This window comes from Pithys albifrons, chromosome 10 (genome assembly GCF_047495875.1).
Source record: "Pithys albifrons albifrons isolate INPA30051 chromosome 10, PitAlb_v1, whole genome shotgun sequence".
Taxonomy (NCBI): Eukaryota; Metazoa; Chordata; class Aves; order Passeriformes; family Thamnophilidae; genus Pithys; species Pithys albifrons.
The window spans coordinates 11977611-12000706 of NC_092467.1; the positions used below are offsets into that span (position 1 = coordinate 11977611).

Sequence of the window (23096 nt, forward strand, 5' to 3'; positions counted from 1 at the left end):
GCTAATGGCCAGAAAGGATATAAATTTAACCATCTAGGCACAGTATTCACTCACACTTTTCCTTGAGGCCGGGTAGCTGTCAAATGGGTGTCTTGTTTGACAATGTGCTTTGGTAAGACATGGCTTACCTTATTCTTGTGTCAGTGTTCTGTTATGGCAGGGAGCAGCTGCAGATTTGGGGAGAGTTCTTGGAGCAGGTGATTCTTGGCCATATGATGCTTAATTTTCATTTACAAGCATTCTCAGTAGTTGGGACAACAGGTGCTTTTTTCTTGTTGGTGTTAAAGTATTGATCTCTACAAACCGAAAACCCTCAAAATTTAGCCAGTAGTACAAGTTTGTGAGTTTGTTCTAATTCGGTGTATACCATAATTGAAAAATTTGTTGATCATGGATAGTCCCAGTCTGGAGCTAAGTTATTTTGGTGACATAATCTTTCCTTTTCTCCTCCTTACCCTGTTAATGGTGGAGCAGCACACTCTGGCTTTGGAGTCAGATGCCTGAAGTCCAGAAGAGGCTTTTTCTGCAGAGGACCTTCCTCTTCAGAACTGAACTTAAACTTGTTTGCCTTCAGGATCAGTGTAAAGCACGTTCAGTTTAAGGCACATAGTTGTTCTGTTGAAAGGCTGATTTTCCAGAGAATGTGCTTTCTGCAAGTCATTTATCAACGTGCCACAGAAACACAAATGTGTTTGTGTACTGGCTGAAGTTACACACATCATAAACTTTACCAGCTCATTCTAACATACAGAGTGATATGTTACCATTTTTGTTCAATGTGGTCTATGTTGTTTTGTATTGTTCGTTTTGCAAGCATTATCGGGGATAAAGGATGTGTTTTTTCACATCTACATGTCTGTCAGAAGTGGGCTGGAGCTGGTCACTTGCCCAATGTTTCAGTAATCTGTGATCCTTCTTAGTGTCCTGTCTCTTTCTGGTGCAAACTGGGAGCATTCTCCTGCCCCAGAGCTTTCTGGGAATGGCAGAAACAGCTGGATCTAATAGTCTTCTGAGGCAACACTGTGTTTGGGATGTGAGCTGTGCTTTTTAAGCTATGCATTCTATAGGCTTTCGCTGGTTAAATTGCAGCGAATATGAAGGAGCAGATTTTGAGAACCACTACCAGATGTTCACTGTGCGAGTTTTATGAGTCCTATAGAGCAGCAGGAACAGACTATGTGCAAAACAATTTTTCTGTGATTTTGCCATCTCACACTGTTCTCACAGCACTGGCTTGGTAATGATATGATAAAGCTTGGGAGGGAGGGAAGCTTTGATTGCAGACTAGCTGCTGTTGGGATCTTTGGAAAGCCAGACCTTTAAAGGGTAGTTTGTTTTCAAAAGCCTGTGGCTGAAACAAATGGGTTAGCTGGAAATATTTCATTTATAGTAGAGACAAATGCTTGACCTCTTTTTCAGGTATTAGTTGTTATGACATGGATGCTGAATGTTTAAACTACCTCACCATTTGTCTCCTTCAGATGTAAGCTGTGATAGCTTTGTGTGAAATGTTAATTTTGGATGACTGTCATTTTAGCCTGATTTATTTCATTTTTGTGATTTTTCCAACACCTTTTTGGAGGTGAAAATGAACACAGAACAGTTTCATGTAAAAAGCAAGAGTAATAGAATCTGTACACTTCAATATATTTTTCAAATAATTAATTTAAACCTGGCCCAAGTGTATCAATGTGGCAATTTATATTCCTCTCTTGAGCTAACAAATCACTTGGTTTAAATGTTTTTTTAGTCAAATACACATTTAGGAAGAGGAAGAGATCTGTAATAGGGAATCAGCCTTGCTCTGTGATCTCTGTGGGAGAATGTGTTTGGCTGCACATGGCCCTTCTGCATTTGAAAAGTAAAGAGACAGTTAAAACGAATGACGGAGGCAAACAGAGATTTCAGTGTTTCAGATGTTGAAGTCCAAGCTATATGGCAAGTGACTGGAAGGAGTGCGACAATACTAGGTAACTTTCCCAGATGATGCTACAAAAATCTGTTAGTAACAAATGTTACTTCCTTCTCTACCACACAACCAGAAAACAAGCATGAAATAATAGTTCAAAAATTCTTTAGGTCATATCGGATAAAACTTGAAAACATCTACTGAATTATCTAGTTCAGCTCATGCAGGATTACCCCTTCTACTGTGGTTTCCTGTGTACTAAAAAATCTACCTCTAAAGCAATTGAAACTAGAACCCATGAAAAGCCATTTCAATAGTTCCATGTGTCAGAAATTCTAGATATTTCTCCACTTCAAATAAGTTAATTTATTTTTTTACCTCTCCTAATTTTCAGCATTTTTAATCTTTTCAGCAATTACTACCTATGCAGGTTCTTAGAATCCTGTCAACAAATAGACATGTTATTATCACACTTAATATTAGCAAGGCTAATGTATGAATCTCTCAGCTCTTTCAGGGCACACACCTGAAGTGAAAGTTTGATTTCAAAAAGAAGTCAGTAAGCTCAGTAAGAACAGGTCCAGAAGATATTGATGCTAACCATGACTTAATTTCATAGTCTGCCTTCCACTAATTTGTGATTTTTTCCTCCCTTTTCTGTGGAAATCCTATTTATTTTTCAGTCTGTAAGTGAATAAAACTGAATGCAATCCTGTTAAGGGATATATTTCATACGTACATCCCAAATAACTTCACAAAATCTTAATGTAGGTGCCTTGGGCTGAGTGCCCAGTGTGTTCCTTCTGTTCCCAAATACAATCAGCAATAAGTCTCACTGCTCACCACTGACTTGTGCACTGCCCTCTCTTGCTCTACCAGTGACACTTGAAGCTGCTCAGCTTCTGTTCATGAAGGAGTGTTCTTCTCTTTTCATAACACCAAAGCCATTTTTAGAGATAGTGTTTACCTCTCTCCATTTTTTCCTTTGCCAGGGATGTATCTCTGACTTGCAGTAATAATGCTCATGATTCTACAGACTCCTTACTATTTCCAGAAGCTGATATTTCCCAAAGATGGGGAATATGAGAAAGTTCACATCAGCATTGTTTCTGCACTTTTCTTGTTTGGGGTAAAAGTAATAACACATTGCCATGAGCATTTCATAAATATACAATTATATGACTTTGCATAACAATGCCATACTTCTGCTTCCCATGAATCTAATCAGGAATAAATATGCTGTACATTTTATGGATAAAGATTTCAGCAGTGTCCTGTTAATTAAGCCGAGAACAGCAATTTTGTGGGTGAATAATTTTAGGTAGCATTTCTGTTCTCATGGTTTTAGCTACATGCTTGAAGGAGGACTGTCTCCCTCGTGTGATGTAGACTTACTCCCAGAGTGAATACCACCAACATTTGTGTTTGTTTTACAGGTTGATGACCAAATGAAGTTGCTTCAGAACTGCTGGAGTGAACTCTTAATTCTAGATCACATTTACCGACAAGTGGTACACGGGAAAGAAGGCTCCATCCTTCTGGTTACCGGGCAACAAGTGAGTGTGTGGTCTGAGAGAAATATTGATGTAAATTTTTTATAACAATTCTCAAAATAGCAGGAGTTTAACTATGTCAGAAGCACTTCTGTGTTCTCAGAGATTCTCCACAAATAATGTAGATAAAATGACTTGTGCACTCTGTTTCTAGTCTCCTGATTACAGTTAAACTTATAAAAGCAGATATAATCATAAGCACTTTGCTTTTCAAATATATTTGTATACTTCAGTCATTGAAAAATAACAGATGAGAAGTGTTTCTCAAGAAGTTGTGTTTCCTTGGGGCTAAATTGGTTTCTGACAACATCAACACTCCCAAACCTCATGCTTTAGGTTTAAGCAAGTATAGCTTATTTTCCTTCAGAATTGTGATTCATAGAAAAGAATCACTAACTGGCTCAGAAATATAGAGAACCTGCATGTTGCTGCCTCAGAAATATCTTGCTTTTAGAGACATACATTCCTGTGTGAGAAACCGGGCAGCTGAGACACCTAATCATAGGGAAATTATTCAGTCCATAGGCTATAAAAGCAGGTATTGTCTCAGGAGCCATCTCAGGGTATGCACCCTGCAGTTTGGGCACAGCTTTCAAAGGGTTAATTTTCTTCAGGTCTCAGATACATAAATCTCCTAAAATGCAAGAGCTATAATCTGGGAAAGATTAGGAAAACAGTGGGGAAAACCCCAAAAGAAATAGAAAGTTTTGTCTTCCTCATACTTTCCAAAGCACAAAGAACTTGACAGTAAAACAAGAATATTATTCATAAGATTATTATTCTGTTTTTAACAGAAAAAAAGTAAATCACAGTATCAAAGAGAAGCGAACTGTGCCTGGATATTATGTTTCTGACTCAAAATGAAAACAAATGATGGCTTATTGGTATTTAAGTAGCTGCAAAATGAACTGCCTCAATTTATACACACTTGGGAAAGAGCTCCTTTTTTTGTGCCACACCATTTGTTTCTGCATGTTGTGGAATCTGCTTACAGCTTCGGTTACAACTTTAAAACTGAAGCCGTTTCTTAACCCTAAGAACAAATGTTCACAAGAATCAGAAGGAGAAATAACTGATTGCATTTATGATTAAAAGGCCTACAGGAGAAGGAAGAAATTATTGACTTGTCCAAGAAAGGAAGGGTGAAAATTAAAATTCTAGCTATGGAACTGACCCCTTCACCTTCATGGAAAGTCACTGGCCTATCTCAGATAGCAGTGTACTCCCTAATTATATTAGCAAAAATTAGTTGCATTGCTCTTGATTTATATTGGTGCTTTTGAGAAAACGACTGATCTCCTTTTTGTTTCTTCACCTGCAAAAGACAGACAATTTGGCCAGCAATTATTTCATTTACCACATAGGGTGCTTGCTTATTCCTGTGCTTATAAAGCTATAGTATACTGACAGTTTTCTGTTCCTGAGAGAACTGCAAAATTAGTGTGTCATTTGTTATGTGATTAGCTAGTTTTTAAAGGTATTGAGTGCCCAGGTCCCACTGAAATCATTAGAGACATCTAAAGATCCTTAAATTCTAGTCATTGTCCCCATTTCCCGACAGTAATAATATTTACCTTATTAGCCACTCTTTTCATGGGAAAAAAAGCCCCATCTGTACATAATCTCAAGGCAAAGCAGAGCATTTCTTCACTGTTGGACAACAGATAGCAGCATGTTTATTAAATGTACTGCTTGCAAATCAGAAGCTGGATTTGGAAGCTGTTTGTTTCCAGCCAGTCTCCTAACTAAACTAAAAGCTGCATAAATTGGACTGATTTCATCCATTTTTGTCCCAGGTTTGTAAAACAGGTTTAATACATTCTTCTTTATACCCAATTTCACTTTTGCATGCCGAAGTTTGTAATTTGAAGTAGGTGAAAGGCCCCCAGAGTCTCCCATCATCTTCTGTACTTTCCTCTTTTCACTTGGGCTGCTTGGAGAGCAAGGAAACCATATTATAGATCAGCAACATGAACTCTAAGCCCAGTACTTTTCCTTATGGATGGTCTCCTTCCCATTTCACGCTTGCTAACAGCTGCAGAACATGTCCCATGGATCTGCCACGGATTCTTTAAGAACAGGGATGCACTAGACCTGAAGTAAATAGGCAGTCTTGGGTGCTGTTTCTGAAACTTGAATGGCTCTGAAATCTACACATAATGCCACTGTCTTGTGCTGATTTCTTTCGGCTCTGGTCGCCGTCATCCCAGGGGAAAGGCCAGATTGGTTACAGAGCAGGCACAGCTCTGGCTGGGCTGTGTGTGCCACACATGCTCACAGAAAGGCCACTGGAAGCTGAGGTATTGCAGAAATGCCAGCACTATGCCAGTACCTGAGTTGTATGCAATTTATCATTCTAAAATATTTACTTTAAAACATCACCTATTTAAATTATTTTCAGGGGTAGAAATCATTTCTTTGAAGAACCTCTTTTATTTAGATGGACAAAGCTGGGTTAGCTAAGCAGAAGTTATAAAATATCTAGAATTGCCAGAGCCACAGATCTTAAAATCAAAGAATAATCCAGGCTGGAAGGTATTTTAAGAAGTCATTAGTCTAACCCTCAGCACAAATCAGGTTTCACAGAACTTTGTCCAGTTGGGCTTTCAAAACATCTGATGAAAACTGCAAAACCTCCATGCACAGCCAAAGTCAGTGCCTGACCATTTTCATGGGGAGAAAGTCTGGTCTGGACTCTTTTTTTTATAATTTACCACTGGTACTGGTCACTCTCCTCCTCCTTGAGCTCTGATGCTAAGCACAGAGCCTTGGAGAATCTGTTATTAAAGACTGAGGCAAAGGCAGCACTGAGAACCTCAGCCTGGTCTGTGCTTGCTACCACTAGATCATCATCTGAGTCCCGCAGCCATCCCACATTTTGCTTGTTCATTCCCTAACTAGCAATATGACATCCCTTGCAAGTTTCAGCTATAGCTGAACACTTGGTGACATCATCTCCACATACCAGTAAACATGGACAGTGCATCTACATTGCTTGCCCTGAGCCATTCCTGGCTTCAGCTGCTGTACAGCCTTTTACATCCTAGCTCAGTTGTGAGTTTCTGTTTGACACAAGTTGACCCAATACAACTGTTTCTTTTCTTAAGTGTCACAATGGACTGTCTTTGCAGCATGACCTCAGACTGTTGCATTCTAAGATACACCACCAGTTCAAATATACTTATGAAGGGACATTTATGACTGTGTCTGTATCCTCTGTAACAACTGTAAGATAGTCCTAGAAAGCCACACTTCTAGACCTGGGCACTGTGAGTCTTTCCTACTGCACCAAATGCTGCATACTTTCTGGTTACTGTCCTGATCCCTTCTGTTTCTGCAGTAGAGACAGAAAACCCATGCCACTATTTCATAAAAATTAATTGATTAAGATGTGGAAAGCACTCTGACACTTCTGATGAAAAGTGCTGTGGATGTTTTTATTTCTGCTACCAACAAAGCACTATGAGCAAAATTACAGTCAATCATCTGGCTTTCAAAGATAATAACTTTAATCTGAGGACCTGAGCTAGATTGCCAAGTTTATTACCTGAGAGATCAAGATTATTCTCACAAGTTAGTAAATTTAAGACCTCAGAAGCCTCGCTCCCCACTTTCCTTAATATATCCCTCCATAAAAGCTACTCATAAACACAGTCCTTTTTACAATCACAATCACGGTGGAAGCTGTGAGGGGGGAACTTACCACCACTTAATTAGAACATACCTGCTCTCTCTACTTAGACTGCACAGCCTCTGTTCCTCAGACACAAAAGCCAAACTTCATCCACCTCCCCAGGGCCATATCACAGTCAGTTCTATACTAGGTATCTAAAATGGGCTAGTAGTTAGAAGCACATTTGATAATTTTCAAACACATTGGCTCAAACCCCATTACCTTAGGGCACTCCTATCACATTTCCATACATCTGCATTTCCATCAAGCCACTGGTTTATGAGTTTTACCCAGTGTCTATCCACTATTCCCACTTTGATCGGCAAAAAGTGCAGTCAGCAACAAAGTAGCAAGCTTTGGCCCTTGCACAAAAAGAGACTGTTTTATTTTATTTTGTTATTTATTTGGTTGGGGTTTCATAAATGAAGCTCTTTCGTGTGTGTGTTTCAAGAAAGCACTTTTTCAGATCATTACAATTCCTCAGCAGTTCCTCAGAAACAAGTTTCTCCCTATGCTGCACACTTCATTTTCTGCACTAAGTACTGCCCCTCAGCAGTAGCAATTACCATTTCAAAAGGAAATAAAGTAGCACAAATGCATTTTACAACTCTCAAAATTTCATAATAGAAAACAGCTAAGGAGTGATTTGCAATGTAGTGGTTAATTGTAAATCATTGCCAATATGCTCTCCACACTCCGAGTTTTGTAGGCTTGCCATGTGGCATGTAATTTTAACAGACCATTTCTAATTATAGAACTTTATTTCCTCTAACTTGAGCACTTTCCCTTTGTAACTTCTATACCAGCAATACACTGCCAGCTTCCAAAGCCCAGCACTCAGAGGGTAGATGCTAAAGCTCTGCACAGAATAATATTGTTCATGCTTTTTCATGGAACAGTCAATGCACACCATGTGAATTGTAGCCTCACCTGGGCAGACAAAAGCTGCTGCTTTGGTTCACACCTACACTCTACTCATTGTTGCCAAATATTCTTTCTGCTGATCTTGGGCAAAGCCCTTCAGATTAAAAAGGCCATCCAAAACCATGCCTAAATCTCAGATTTTTTTTGAGATTGTTGAAACAACTGATCAAGCAGAAGTCATCACACAAATACATCTTTCAACCTGGATTTGTATTCTAAAACACCAGAGAAGATCATAAGTTGTAACAAAGATCTTGATGGTGCTGTCAAGAAAGATCACCCTTCCATAAGTATCACTGAAGTACAGAAAGTAAAAGAGTGTTAGAGGAAGGAGTGACTGCAAAGGACAAGAGAAAGGAGCAGGAAAAATAGTAGATAAGGAACCATGTAAAATCCCATATTTGATTTTAAGTTTGCCCAGCATGAGAGACAAGTTATTCAGAGACCCAACTCAAAGAAGAAAGCACCACATGAGTCTGCCTTGACTGCCTGTTTGAACAGTGATACTGATGGGATTCAAATCTAGCACATTCAGTCTTTCATTGGTGGGAAAAGATTTAAAGTAGTAGAAGAGTAGAAATGTGCATAAAATCAGAGGCTAATAAGGCGGTTAAACATGGTTAAAAGCTCCTGAAGAAATAGTCTGAATTAGCATGGCCTTTGAGATGCCACCCAAACATTCACAAAGAATTTCCAGTGATGCTCTGTCTTCAGATGAAGTTTATTGAATATTCAGACTCAGCAGTGATTTCATATCATCTCATCTCTACATAAAAAACACAAAAGTGCATTACAACACTTCGGTAGAGGAATGGATTCCATTGTACTCTGGGCTTAGCTATGTTCAGCACATTACTTCAGCATCTTCATACTAATCAGAAGAACTCAATAGTCACCATTGCTAGAGTGGCAAATGTAGTGGCACTGAGGAAAATAGCTCTCTTAAAAAAATGTAACAATACTTTCATTATTATGTGTTTTATAACAAATATATCTACTGTGAATGAATCTATAGGTGGTCAACTACAGGGCATAGAATTTTTCCAGTCCCTATATATATTACTCTGAAACTCAGCTAGAAAAACTAAATGCAGCACTTTGGAGTGTTACAATTTGCATATTATAGCTAATTATCAAGCACAATAACATCATCCTAGGGGAAAGGTGCACTGGCAATTCATTATCATCTATTACTGTGTATCATGTTAAAATGACAAGCATCTTATGCTGCATAAGTCAACACAATTTTAATTGATATATCCAAACCTGAAAACCAGTAGATACAAGCATATCTGCTGATTTTGTCTGTTGAGTCCTCCTCAATTTTTGTTTGTAGAGGCTTCTTTGATGTGTTTTCCACATTTACCTAGAAATGTAACAAAAATGATTTTTTAATGAAATTATTAATTATATGGAAAGCTCAAAATTAATTTAATAACCAATAGTTGCTACTGAAATATATAATTCCGGAAACAGTGGGAAGGATATTATGGCCGTGATAGGAAATATACTTGTTTGCTATATACTGTGCTGAAAGCATCCTTTTGAGAGTAAGATTCATCCACCCACATCCCATACACTCAAGCAGCTAACAGGCTCTCTGCAGGGACAGCACTTCCAAACCTGGCCTGGTCAGTGTGGGAAACTGTCCAGGCTTTCAGTGCAGTTTGTGGCTGAGGAGGGAGTGGTAGGGGAGCAGCCCACCAGCAGCAGCCAGATGTGCTGGCCAGGTAGAGCAGGGAGGAGTGGGGTGATCCCTTTGCTGCATCCAGGCACCCACTGCCTCCTTTGTCCTCATGCCCAAACACACAATAGTCTAATTTACTAAATTAAATATGAAACCAATCTTTCACTAACTTGAACTGCCTTAGTCTGCTAGAACATTCATTCATTATACAGGTGCTGTACTGAGCTGCAGCAGGGGCTTTATTCCTTAGGTGTACAATTCCTGCCTGGCTGAAAGGAATGGCATTCAGGGACAGTCAGTAGCTGGTAACAGCCATCAACAAGTAAAATATAATCTTATAATCTTGAGACTATTTCAAGCTTCCTGAAGCATTGAAAGGGATGGTAGAGTTCCACACAATATTTCCATGTGATGCCACAATTATAATCTAGAAATGAAACACTGCTTAATTTTGGAATTTTAATTCCACGATTGTTAGACTCCATTTTGTGAGCATAGAGAGGGGATAATACCAGAGGCCACCACCTGATTCCACCAGGAAAGTTACCATCTGAGCCCACTGAAACCAGGGATTTGTCTTCAAGAATCATTCATTACCATGATAAATCATTTGCACAACAATAAAGCGCAGGTGCTCTCTGCCTTTTTGGTCTTCAGCCACAGCATTTATTTAGCCCAGGGTGATGGGTTAAATAGGAGGAATTCACACTTCTATTCATCTGTGCAGCTGTAAGTTTACACCTGTCATTTTCCTTCCAAATTAGGTTATGTGGAAGTTTCACCAAAGCTTCTGTTCTCAAAAATGCCAATCAATGTACCATCTTCAACATCAGAATCAACTGTGAAATGCAATAGTGTTAATTGGGAAGCAGGAAGAATTTATTTCAGTTGTGGATCTTATTTTACCAAATGAAATCAATTACACAATATAAAGTAAATGCTAAGACTTCAGTATGCAATTAAGCATTTTGCACAAGATCCAAACTGGTTTAATCTTTGTATTTTGAAAGTGCTTTTAATAATAAATTGGAAGGTATAATACACCTTTTAGTATCAATCTCTGCATACAGGACCAAGCAAGCAGGACAGCATACTCTTTAGTGTGACCACTTTTTCAGAATAGACATTAACTGAAGCTTTTTCATGCACAGTTGCTTTTGTATAAACTGATTGACACCTTTGGGGGTCGTCTTTCCACTGACTCATAATTTTGCTCACTCTTGAAAAAAGCCCTTCTGCACACCTAGTATTCTCTAGTTAAAGCTGAAAATTCAACTCATCATATTTACACAATTAAAAAAAAAATCCATTCTGCGTTGTTTTTAATTGCAAATCCTACTCAAGGGACCAATTCTCCTGCTTAGGAGGCAGCCCTGTGCCTTCTACTAGAGAACCAACTGCAGTCAATTATGGTAATGAAATGTCAATAAATATAAAAATTTAATACAGCCTGTTCCTGGTGAGTGGCAGATGAGGACTTGCCTCCCAGACAAATTTGCTGGTGCTGCAAATATTAAATGCACCTGAAAGAGTAGCAGGTTGCCTGAGAGCTCTCCAGTAGAGGGATGGTGGGAAATTCAGGCATCTACTGGGTTTTTCCATTATGGCATAATCGCTGCACTAAGGTCACTGATATTCATGACATTCAGACATCTCAACCTCTTATTATGAAGTGAGTAGCATATTTTCCTCACAAACTGGAACCTCAGTGAGGGATTTTGAGCTTTCCTTTTCCCTCTTAACAATTAAAAAAGGGAAATTAAGTTGTGAAATTTGATCTCTGTATGTGACCAGTTTCTCGATATGAAGTAGTTGAATCATTAAACTGCTCTTTGAGTAAAAAGTACTTCAGGTATGTTACTTTATTTTTTCTTATTATTTATATAAATATATATATGCCTAAGAAATATGTATAAATGTATCTATAGAAGGAGAGATAAATAAGAGATTAACCAGAAAGTAGTTTTTGAAAGACAGTTTGGCCAGACTTTCCAAAGATCAGGTCCTAATTTTGCCACAGATTTCTTTGGCCCTGAGTAAGTGATTTAACATCACTATTTCAAGTTTCCCCAGGTGTAAAAGACAGCAATAAAACCTACCTCACAGGATACTTAAGCATAATCCACTGGCTTAATTGAAACATAAGCACAACTTTAACTACTTCAACTCTACAACATATGAGTATTCTTAACCTCCATACAAAAAGGGTAACTTCATTTTTCTTGTGCAGTTGCCTTCAGTCAGTTTCTTGGGAGCAGTAAGACTACATATAAATGAAATGTCTTATTAAAAGTCAGTAACCTATTGATTATATTAAAGTCATTACTAGGAAAAGTTATTTTTGGTTTCCTTTAGTCATCTTTCTGCCTTTCCTGGCTGAAACTTTGTCAGGTTAATAGTATTTCAGGGGATTTTTTTATTGTTTTACTGCTGTTTATACTTGAGCAAAATCAATTCAATAGTTTCAAAATTTTTTTAAAAAAATCAAAATACATGTTTCTTAAGAGTTTTGGATTTGGATTTTTGTTGTTGGTTTTTTGGTTTGGGGTGGGTTATTTTAATAGATTTTAAGGGACCAGAGCTTGGAAAAGCAAAACTTTGTGGTATCAGTCTGTCTCCTTCAGTGATACTTCTCCATTCTTTATTAACTACTTTATTATGGGAGACCCTAAAGATGCGAGAAGAGCATTGATACAGTTAAACAAATCACTAACCCAAAGTGTACGCTGTGCTTTTTTTTAATTTACAGCTAAACTTCACTTACATGTGCTTTCATGAAGTAGGATGAGCAATTTCTCTGTTGTTCTGGAGGCTCCTAAAAGAGAAAGCTGCTGGTAATGTTAGAAAACCAGGCAAGAAAAAGGCATTTTGAAAAAGTGTCACTGACCCATTTATGTCCCAGCCATTTGGCCAGGATGGTTCCTCATGGGAGCAAGCGGCACATCAGGCCATTTCCATGGGACAGTGGCACTGGTCGGGGGTATGTGGCACTCTGGTGAAACGTGGTCTGAGCATTCAAGCTGAAGCAGCTGCTCAGTCCCCCCAGTTCCGATATCCCAGTCACATCCTGCTCCATCTCGAGCCGCTGCCGGGGCTCCCAGTCACCAGCCCTGCCTCAGAGCCAGCTCAGCCCAGCCCTACATGGCACCTTCACATCACGGCATTCCCGTGGGCTATGGCACCTTCTCCACTGGTCACCATCTCACGACAGAGCGTGCACATTTCAGAGTGGCAGGGGCTGGTACAGCCATCTGCATGGAAACATCCCCTTATGGGACTGCTGTTAGCCAAGGAAGTTTCAGCATGTCAGCCTTGGGGAGTGTGCCCGAGATTCAAGTGTCACCCAGGGATGCATCAGCTATGCCAGGCTTTAAGTATATTGTGCTTGTGAGTATTAACTTTTTTAACATGGTGCAATAATTCCAGCTTTCCATTGAATCTCTGCATCCAAGTGTCACTCAGAAAGCTCACAGACAGGTCAGCCTGCCCTAAAAACAAATGGGCAGCATGACAAGGGCAGCCCCTCTCATTTTTCTCCCTCAGGGAAAGCAGCTTTGTGTGCTGCAGTTGCTGCCTGGGACAATGTGATTGCAGCTGGCCTGTGTCACACACCTGCCAGCTCCTCCTGCCCCTTAGCAGGGCAGGACTTGCCAGAATAAGTGCATTCAAATCAACTCCAGCAAATACCAGGATTTTGTGTACCAAGGAGAACAGAAACCACTCAAACAATACCTCTGTTTCCTGTGGGAATACACAGACATTTCCGGGCTTGAATAGATGTTTCTGGCCAAGTTATGGACACTGGACCATTTCCCACAAATATCATTATGTCCCTCTGGACTAATACACCCGGTGTAGGCACAAAGCTCACTTCATCAGTCTTTCTTCACCAGATCTTACAACTACAATGAGAACAAGAGACACCAACTGAGTAAAACAAACTGAGATGGGGACAGCTACCAGTGTCATAAACAGTTCTCATATAACCAGCTTCTAAAACAAGGTAATATAGGCAAACCAGCTCTTACGGTAATGTGGCATACCATTAAGATACACAATTTAATATTATTTTAAATTTATACCATTGTGCTAAAATTGTTGTATATATAAAATCATCTTGACTTCATAACATCATTAAATTGAGAATGATTTCTTTATCCAGGAGTATCCCAGTTGTACACAATTGCTTGAAACATCCTAAAGTGGTTCTCTGGGCATGACAACCAGACAGGAATACAATTCTCTTTTACAGGTGGATTATTCCATAATAACATCCCAAGCTGGAGCCACCCTCAACAATCTTATGAGCCATGCACAAGAACTGGTAGCAAAGCTTCGTTCCCTGCAGTTTGATCTACGAGAATTTGTATGTCTCAAATTCCTGGTGCTGTTTAGTTTAGGTAGGTACATTCTAATCTTCATATTTAATGGTGTTATTGTTTGAGCCTTTTTTAAACATTGAAAATACTTTGCTTTTCCTGATTTTTTCATGAAATGTATTTTGAAATACATTTAATGAGGTTCACAGCAATCTGAGGATTATTTTTTAATTACTGATTGCAGGGAAATTATGTATAAGGATTAAAAGTGTGGTTCTATAGAAGTGACCCCTAAAACCTATGGAATTTAATGGAGTATTACAAACCTTCTGTATTTCTGTATGTGATTACTGAATTTTCCAGAACTAGGATAAAATTCTAGTAGACATTCTAGAGAACAGTGGAAAACACAGATTGCCATGTTCTTCTACAATATTGAATACAGTTATATAAAGCAGATGGAGTGGGGATATGGTTGAAATTTCCCTCTGTTTCAAAGGCATCTGTGGTAAGTATAAACAATCTTCTTTACATATGATGGCTGTCACATTTTAACCCATAAATTAGGAATGTATCTCATAGTTTTTTTTTAAAAAGTGAAAGGAACTCCTAAAGTGCAAACTATTGATAATAGCTTTATGACAGATCTGGCTAGGAAATAACCTTTAAAGGGAAGATTGTTTTGTACTAGTGGAGAAGACAGAATGGGAAAGATACCTATGCAAGACAAATTAGTTAAACCAGTGCCCTCCAATAAATCAGTCAAGAAAAATCATTGGTGCCAGGAATAAAAAAGGGCTTAGGGAGATGGATTCCTATTGACTTCATAGGAGGAGATTTTTCTGTCCTCTGTTTCAGGTTTGCACTTTGTTAACTTAATAAAGGTGGTCTAAATGAACTTTGCCTAAGTGAATTTCTGTTTACTGGCAGACACTTAAAAGAAGAGACTTAAAAACATAAATAAGGTCAGACCCAACCATACTTCTACAGCAAAAACTCTAATAGCAAAAACTGTTTTACTGAAAAGGTGTGTTTGTCTGCAAAGAAAGTGAACAGGTAAGCCAAGCACAAAAATTAAAAGATATCAGCAGTGGTAATGCTTTTCTTTAATTTTCAATTTAAAATGAAAATCTTCTGTAAAGGAATAAAATTCTAAAAAGAAATTGTTATAATACAATTGCAAGTAAATTAAAAGGAACAGTTTAGGTCACACTGCAGACTATCAGTTACAGTCTCAAATATATCCCTCTGTGGCATTACAGAATTTGAACCTGCTTGACAAAATTTTAGATTGAGCTTTCCATAAATGCAGAGAGCATAAAAGGCCAATACTTCAGAGGTGCAGGATACAGAACACATAGAAAATAAAAAAGAAGTATTTTACAAATTAGAATGAATTGAGAACAATGGAAACAGAATTGACCATTATGAAGTGAGTCCATTTTGAATCCTAGGAAGAGATGATGGATTTCCCTGGTAACTATTAACATTTTGTACTTAGGGCTTCATTGCTTTCCATATCTTAGATTCTGAGAGGCAAAAGCAAACCATCTGTTGCAGGAATTATGTTTTATGAGTTAATCTGATCAATGACAAGATATCATATTTCCTAATAAGTAGGTTTTTCAGTCATTATACAGTGGCACAGAAATACCTATAGCTTTCTTCTGATAAAATATTTAGAGAATTCATCTCAGTTCAGCAATATTTTAAAGTAGCTGAGTAAGTGAAGTGCATTAGGAAAATTCTCATATTTAGGTGGCCTTTTTGTTTGATCATTTTTGTCAGCTGTTCTAGTACTTTGCATTGATTTAGAAATCATTCTCACACCTTTAGCTCTTCTCATTCTGCCAGGTACTGTGCACAGCTTCTGAAGCAGCTGGGCAGGAATACCCTGCAAGCCTGTACCAAGCCAGGTCATCCAGTTTTTCTCTATGCTACTATAAAAAGAGCTTATTTTGCTGGTAAGAGGAACCTTGTAGTCACATCACTTGCATATTAAAGTGATGTAGCTAAGAAAGGTTCAACACCTTTGAAACTGATTAGTTCATTATTTAGCAGACTGCAGAATTCCATTTGCCAATAGTCAGAGCTGGATGTTATTCTGGAAAAAAGTAAAACGTAAAGATGTTACCATTTAACCCACAGGACAGAAGCAAATACTTAGTGAAAATGGTGACAAAAATGAAATGAAAACCACAGATGCCCTTTCCAGCTAAGTACTTAAGTTTATGCCCAAAAGAATGAATGAATCACCTAACTGAAATTAATAAGATGCCTCACATCCTAAGAGTCAGATTTTAGAATACATTGCAATGTCTAACAACACTGGCAGACATTCAACAGGGCTGTCAAAACTAGCTAAGCATCAATTCCTACATAAATCACTGGGAAAAATTATTGTACCTAAGTATCTAGGTGCATTAGGCAGTTATCTACCTCTCTCAGGTGTCTCAACAGAAAACTGGTCTTAATGCCAAAAATATACCCGTGAATCAAAAAAATATTTCAAAAACCTCAGCTCTTTCTTACTGAAAATCTGGCCCTGTAATGTTTAATGGAATAAAAAGTGCTTGAAGATATACCAGTCTTTTTACATTTCTAAGGATGTGCACACCAGTGTTAACCAAACCAATAAAACTTTACACTAATTTTCTGTAGTACAGGACTTGATTGAAAAATAAACTTTTAATATAAAGCCTCTCAAAAGCAATATGAAGTCAATAATCCACAAAATTAATTTATTGAGAAGAAGCTGTTTGTTTTTTTATAACCATATAAATATGAGGTCCCCTTGTAAAGCTATTTGTTATTTATGGCTGTGCTGTGTTGTCTGTCTCTTTACAGGACAGCAAACTCCTTTAGGGCAAAGAGCCTGATCTCTGCCTGTGTTTTTAACATTTCAGAAGTTATCATCTTAGCTAACTAATGGTAAAATAATGTTAAAAATCCAAAGTACTCAGAATAACTTTTTGAAATAGAATTAAATCATATCAGGTTTGCTTGCTAGATTTTAAATGAGAGAGAGAATTATTCTTTATTTTCTTCTGAGAAGTTCCAAAGGGTTTCTACAGGAAAATCCTTTTGAGGCATATTTATTGTAGCCTTTGTGGACAGCAGTGTCCAACTCTGCCTGAGTTAAACTGCACGTACCCACTTCAGTGAGAACCCTCAAGGCACAGGAGGCTCCTTTCTCCAGTGGCCATTCAGTGTGTCTGGGCCCATCTCACTAACACTGCCAAGCAGATAATGGTACAGTTGACTCAGCAATTATTCAATAAGCCAAAACAGTTTCCTAACTAGTCTCTTAAGTGTGATATCTCTTTGGTTAATGCTATGGAGTATTTATATATCTAGAGCTACGTAACCTTTACATTCCCTCTCTCTGTTGTAAAAAGCAAACATCTTTACAGCTAGGTAGTTCTTACCTTTCTTTACATAGAAGTCTTTCATGTCCATGGATCCTCATGCTTCAGTGACTGTCTATCCTCAGTGGTTCCTGATGCCATCTTTTAGTTCAGTCACTGCCAGTATCTGGAGAGGAGCAAGTTCCTCACACCTGGACTACTGTTCTCAGCAGATAACCAGTCCAGTTGCATCAGACCTTCAGCTCTTGTGCTCCTGCAAGTTGAAAAGTCAGATAACAAACCAGTCCTTACAACCAGCACAATCATCATGATCACTTGTGCATGGTTTGGACTCATCTGTATTTCATTTTAACAAGACCTGACTGGACTTTTAACATTAAAGCACCAGCAGAGACCTCTTTTTTCCCAGCTTCACTGCACCATCAGTGGTCAGTCAATTATTGTCAAGACATAGGAAGTTTGGACTAAATTTCAATTCCATCACAGTACCCTGATTCACTTGCATGCCCTACCTTTCTGCTACACTAGTCCACCAGGGTTCCCTAAAAGAATCACAGTCTTTTGTGGGTTGTGCCTCTGTGGCAATTCCCTCTCTGGGTACCTCCTCACCACACATAAACAAGCATATCTTGTTTTCCTCTCTCACTGTACATCAGGACAGAATTACACAAATCAACCAGTCTGCAGCATCTGTCTTTGCTGCAAATGATACACTAAATGCTGGTTGAATGTTTTATTTGAAGATGAGCTGGACTACTTAAGCCAAAACATTTCATTGCAAAGGAGCTATCCATCTACCAGCATGATTAATTTGAAAGAAGTTTTTTGTTTGGGTGGCCTAGAAATAGCATTTTCTGTTACCAATCTCCATTTCAATTATGTATGTATATGTATGGCCAAACTTCGCGAACGAAGATTTGGGCAGGGCTGTCCCCACGTGGGTGTGCCCTTCCAGCCTGCGCAGTGGATTTTAGGTGAGGCTCAGCGTGCGCAGAACTGGCCCCACCGTTTTAAGTCCTGAGGTTCATCTGCCACAGCCGAGCGAGCTTGGACAGTGCCAGTGAAGTCCTCAGGACTAGAACCTACAGCACCCGGCATTTCCCAGGAGGTCTCCCATCCAAGTACCAATCCGGGGCTGACCCTGCTTAGCTTCTGAGATCTGACGGGATCGGATTTCAGGGAGGCATTTAACTGCCCATATTTCAATTATACTGAGCTATGAAGTGAAGTAAATCAGAACATGAGTTCTGATTGCAGTTATCCTTGCCAACCCTTCTTTGCCTGACATTTGACTGAATTTCTGTGAGTTTACATATAGAGGTATTCTCCCCTTAATTCCAACTATGGGAATGAAGATAATCAACATATCAAACCACAATTTAATTCAGGTGTGTCAACCAATTCTTTTCAAATTTGAAGATAGTTGGGTAAAAAATATCAGTAGCTCAGGAGATATGCAAATGTGGATTTCTACACTACTTGGTTCACTTGACAGGTTTCTTCCAAACAAAATGAACCAAAATGAAGTCACAATAACTCAGCAACTGTAACAACAAAGTCAATGGAAAGTTAGTGGCCAGGCACGAGTTGCAAAACTGGGAAAGAATAAAGAAGTCTTTGACAGACTTCAGTGTTAAACTCACTTTTAACACTACTCAATGAACTCATGTCTAACACATGGAAGGAGAACCTCTGAGGAAGATGCTGGCCACATAGTTGTGGAACAGTTTTGACAGATTTACCACCAAATGACAATAAACATTTCTAGCTTTCTGAAAGTAGACCAAATTGAGGATAGTGGGATTTCTTTACCCTAATCTCAGGGTAATAATAAACCTAATTTTTCTATGGTATATAACCAGTATAGCCCACAGTACACATTATCAAAAAGCAGGCCAAAAACTAAAATACAAATGATTTCTTTATCTTTAATAACAGCTGGTTTGAATCAAAAACCATTAAAAATATAAAAAGCAAATGTGAGAGTTTATCAACATCTTTGAATTTTCTTTACCACATTTGACATTAGTTTGGAAATTCTCTTCTTTCTTTGTCATACATCAGAACTAGAAATAAAACAAATAAATAAATAAAAACAACAAACTCACCCCACATGCAGTGTAGAATTCTCTAATTCTGGGGCTGAAATAGATTCAGGTGTTCTACCAGGTTAAAATTTTGACTTCACTCAAGTGAATTTGACACTGTTTTTCCTGGAGGCAAAATTTGCTTTCTATCAGCAAATAAAGTTCAGATCAAATTTTCGGTAACTAAATTTGATAAAGAGCTATATTTAAATGATACTTGAAGAACCAAATGAGTGCCTTAAATGGGATATTTTCTGTCATCTTCATTTTACAATCCAGTAGCTTTACAGACTGGTCACTTAACCAGAAATCAGCCATTGTTTTCTTTTTATCAAAACTTCCCATTTGTCCTGCTAGTTTTTATTATCTGAACTCAGCAAGGATGATTTGTCAAACCTCCCATCAGTGCAGTTTGTAAAGTGAAATGCCAATAGGAAGAAAGTTAGACATCATTTGACCCATGTCCAGGCACTTATCCAGCTGTGGAGCTGAATGCTAGTCTAGGCAGCAGCTGACTGGTACTGCTCCCTTATCACTGTCAGGACACAGATAAATGTACTTCATTTAAGAAATGAAGGGTTTATCAATGGACAAATAATTGCAGAGCCACTATAGATCTCATATCTCACTTAACGTGAGTAAAGAGCATCCAGTAAAAATAGTAAATATTTAACTGTGGTGGACATCAAACAATGGGCTCTTGCTTAAACAAACAAACAAACAAAAACCCTAAAATAAAAGAGCTCATTTTTCAAACAAACCACAGCCTTACTTAGGGGCTCAGCAGAAATCCATCTGGATGAGCAACACTCCGTTCTCATTTCTGTTAAAATGGGAATATTAGCAAATTAATCTTTCCCTGCCCTTAATCTCCCTAAATTGTCAGAGTTGAGATGGAAGGAAGTATTTGAGGTTCTGGCCTCCACTATTTGCACTTTTGGAAAGGAAATGTGCTAAGATCTTCTTAGAGATGAACCAGGCTGAAATTAAGCATTTTCAAGGCAGACTCTCCCTCCGCCACTCACAGGACTAGAAGGAGCTTCCCCCAAACATGCACTCAAGGGGCAGCAGCACAAAGCCTGCCTGTGCTGCATTTCAGCTGGTTCCAGTAACCCACATCAATGCAGGGTACACAACAGTCTGGAGCTGAAAAAATCCCCCTCCAAAACATTTAAATTAGCTATTGCACTTTTTAATGTACTTTATGTGAGGACATCGGTGCATTCATTGTTAGATTTTCAGATGAGCAGAATCTCTGACTCAGTAAGATTGCAATCTTAATACACAGAAAAGATAAGGTGCAGCAGAAAACCATGATGAAACATGAGGCTGTAAATATTTTCACTTTCATAGTTTTTGCTGAGTGCTTAATTTGGGATATCATGTATGCAGATAGGAAAATAAGAGTATAAGTATCAATAAGAAGTAATATAACAGGGAATATTGACAAAATTTTTGCAGTACCTACAATACTTAAGAGCATGCAAACAAAAATAAAAGGAGAATAAAATGAAGGAACTAGTGGGGCAGGAGGTTTTTTGTCAGACCAAAAGGAAAACAAGAAACAAGAATGGAAAATTAGAAAATAACCATTTCATCCAGATTTATAGATAACAAAGTGTAATACGGATATAAAGGTATATCCTAGCAAGTTTTGCATGTAGAGCTTCATTGCAGATAAAGATTAGGTAGGTGCTGTGAATTTAAAGTGAAAAGTATTGCATGACAGTCTTCCTTGGCAGCCAACACAAGTCAGTAATGAAACACTTATCCAGGGATGGACTTGTCATCACAAATGTGTCCCCTTCTCACTCACACTGACAAACAGTACTCAAGGATTAATGCAGTCTTCTCAAAGTGGTCACTCTAGCTATTTTTACTTTGGGTAGTTTGTAAATATAACAACTATTTTCACACCTCTTTTAGTATGTTATTTGTAATACATATATATAATTAGGCTGTTATTACAAGTTGGTTTTATTAAATCCACTGGCAGTTTTCCTGTATTCATCCATTCTGCTACCAAAGTGTACCTGTAAAATTGCACCTGGTAAACACGGGTAAACAAGTAGTCGAGGGGTTCTGTACCATCAGTATTCCAGCAGGGCTTTCAGGCTTCCCCACATTACATCTGAATTTAGAAACATTCTCACTGCACACTCATCAGATCCAGGCTCTTATCACAACCCTGATGGCCAGCCACAGTAAGCACTGAAGGGTAATACTGGCAAAGAAACACTTCCTAAACTTCATGTAATCATTTGGAACTCAGAAAGGATCGATTAGTATTCAGGAGATGTGACTGCTCAATATTTATACCACAGAGACTTGGCAGAAGCAAATAATGGTACATAAAGCTGATGCTTGTCTTAATTAAATGCAGTATAATAGGTGTTGGGGATATTTTTTTAGTGAAGAGCAGTTTAGCAATGACCAGATATAACTCATTCTGAACTTCAGAGTTTAAAACTAATCAATATGTATTTACAACAAGGGAGGAACTAAATATCATTTATTATTACCTGACAGCTGACTAATAGATAAAAACAAGATTTATTTAAGTACTTCTTCCACACACTAATTTCTGACAAAAAAAATTGCTCCCTTGGATCCTTGATATTTTTTTTGCTGTACTAACAGTATTTCAAATAGACTTTTTGAAATGGCTGTCTCATCCCCAGAGTGCCTGGAAATGAAACCAAAGAACATAGAATGAGACACCTAGCTACGGTGATCCTTTCACTGGGACAAACTTAGTAACAGGAACATTTCCTAATTTTATGATACAGAATCCTTAATGGCAAGTGACATTTTTAATTGCTCCTTTAAAGTATCCAGTCTACATATGTATGATGAATAAGTTGACTGGCAGAAAATGTAAGGATGACAGGCACAGTCCCAGCACACCAACAGCCCAGGCTTGTCTGAGATGTCACAGTGAAGTTTTGAAAGGGAATATGAAGAAGGTGGATAAATAGATCTGGCATATTAAGCATGAGAGGCAGAGGGGAGAAAGCAGAAAAGTACTTGGTCTGGAAAGGTGGTGGGTGGGAAATGGAGGTGGCATCGCAGGCAAGACAGAGGCAGGAGATGACCTCGTGATGCTGGATGACTGATGATAGGGAAGGAAGGAACACCTAAAAGACCTTAAAAGTTAACACAATTCATGGCTGATGTAGCAAGGGAAAGGAAAGATGTCAAAAGACAGGGAAGCAATGAGATTGGAAGGGTACGTTGGCAGCACCATTTGCCAAGGCTGAAGGGTGAAATGCTGTGGTCACTGAGATGTAATATGATGAAAGAAATGTATTTGTTAAAAATGTAATCAAGTAAATAATGTCCCCTGAGCACATTCCATGGAAGGCAATGAGAACACATTTGCAGGATTAGCTGGGTAATATTAATTTGAGATAAATTATATTAGAAATATAAACATTTAAGGGTGAAGATCACAATCTTTTGGATGATCCCACCTCTGGGTATAGTGGAGGCTCTGCTTCTTGAAATCTGAATTCAAGATGATGCCTCTCTGAATTATGATGATACAGCTGAGTCAAAAGCTGCAGACTTGATGCC

General features: G+C 38.4%; 1 protein-coding gene across 5 annotated transcripts in view; it reads left to right on the forward strand.

Moving 5' to 3' along the window:
- Positions 1-23096, forward strand: part of NR5A2 (nuclear receptor subfamily 5 group A member 2) — a 90643-nt gene that overhangs the window by 47478 nt on the left and 20069 nt on the right. For all 5 annotated transcript variants that reach the window (XM_071565225.1, XM_071565229.1, XM_071565226.1 and 2 more), the window contains 2 exons: positions 3346-3465; positions 13999-14146. In XM_071565225.1, coding sequence (XP_071421326.1) covers positions 3346-3465; positions 13999-14146 — 268 coding nt within the window. The remainder of the gene's footprint in view (positions 1-3345; positions 3466-13998; positions 14147-23096) is intronic.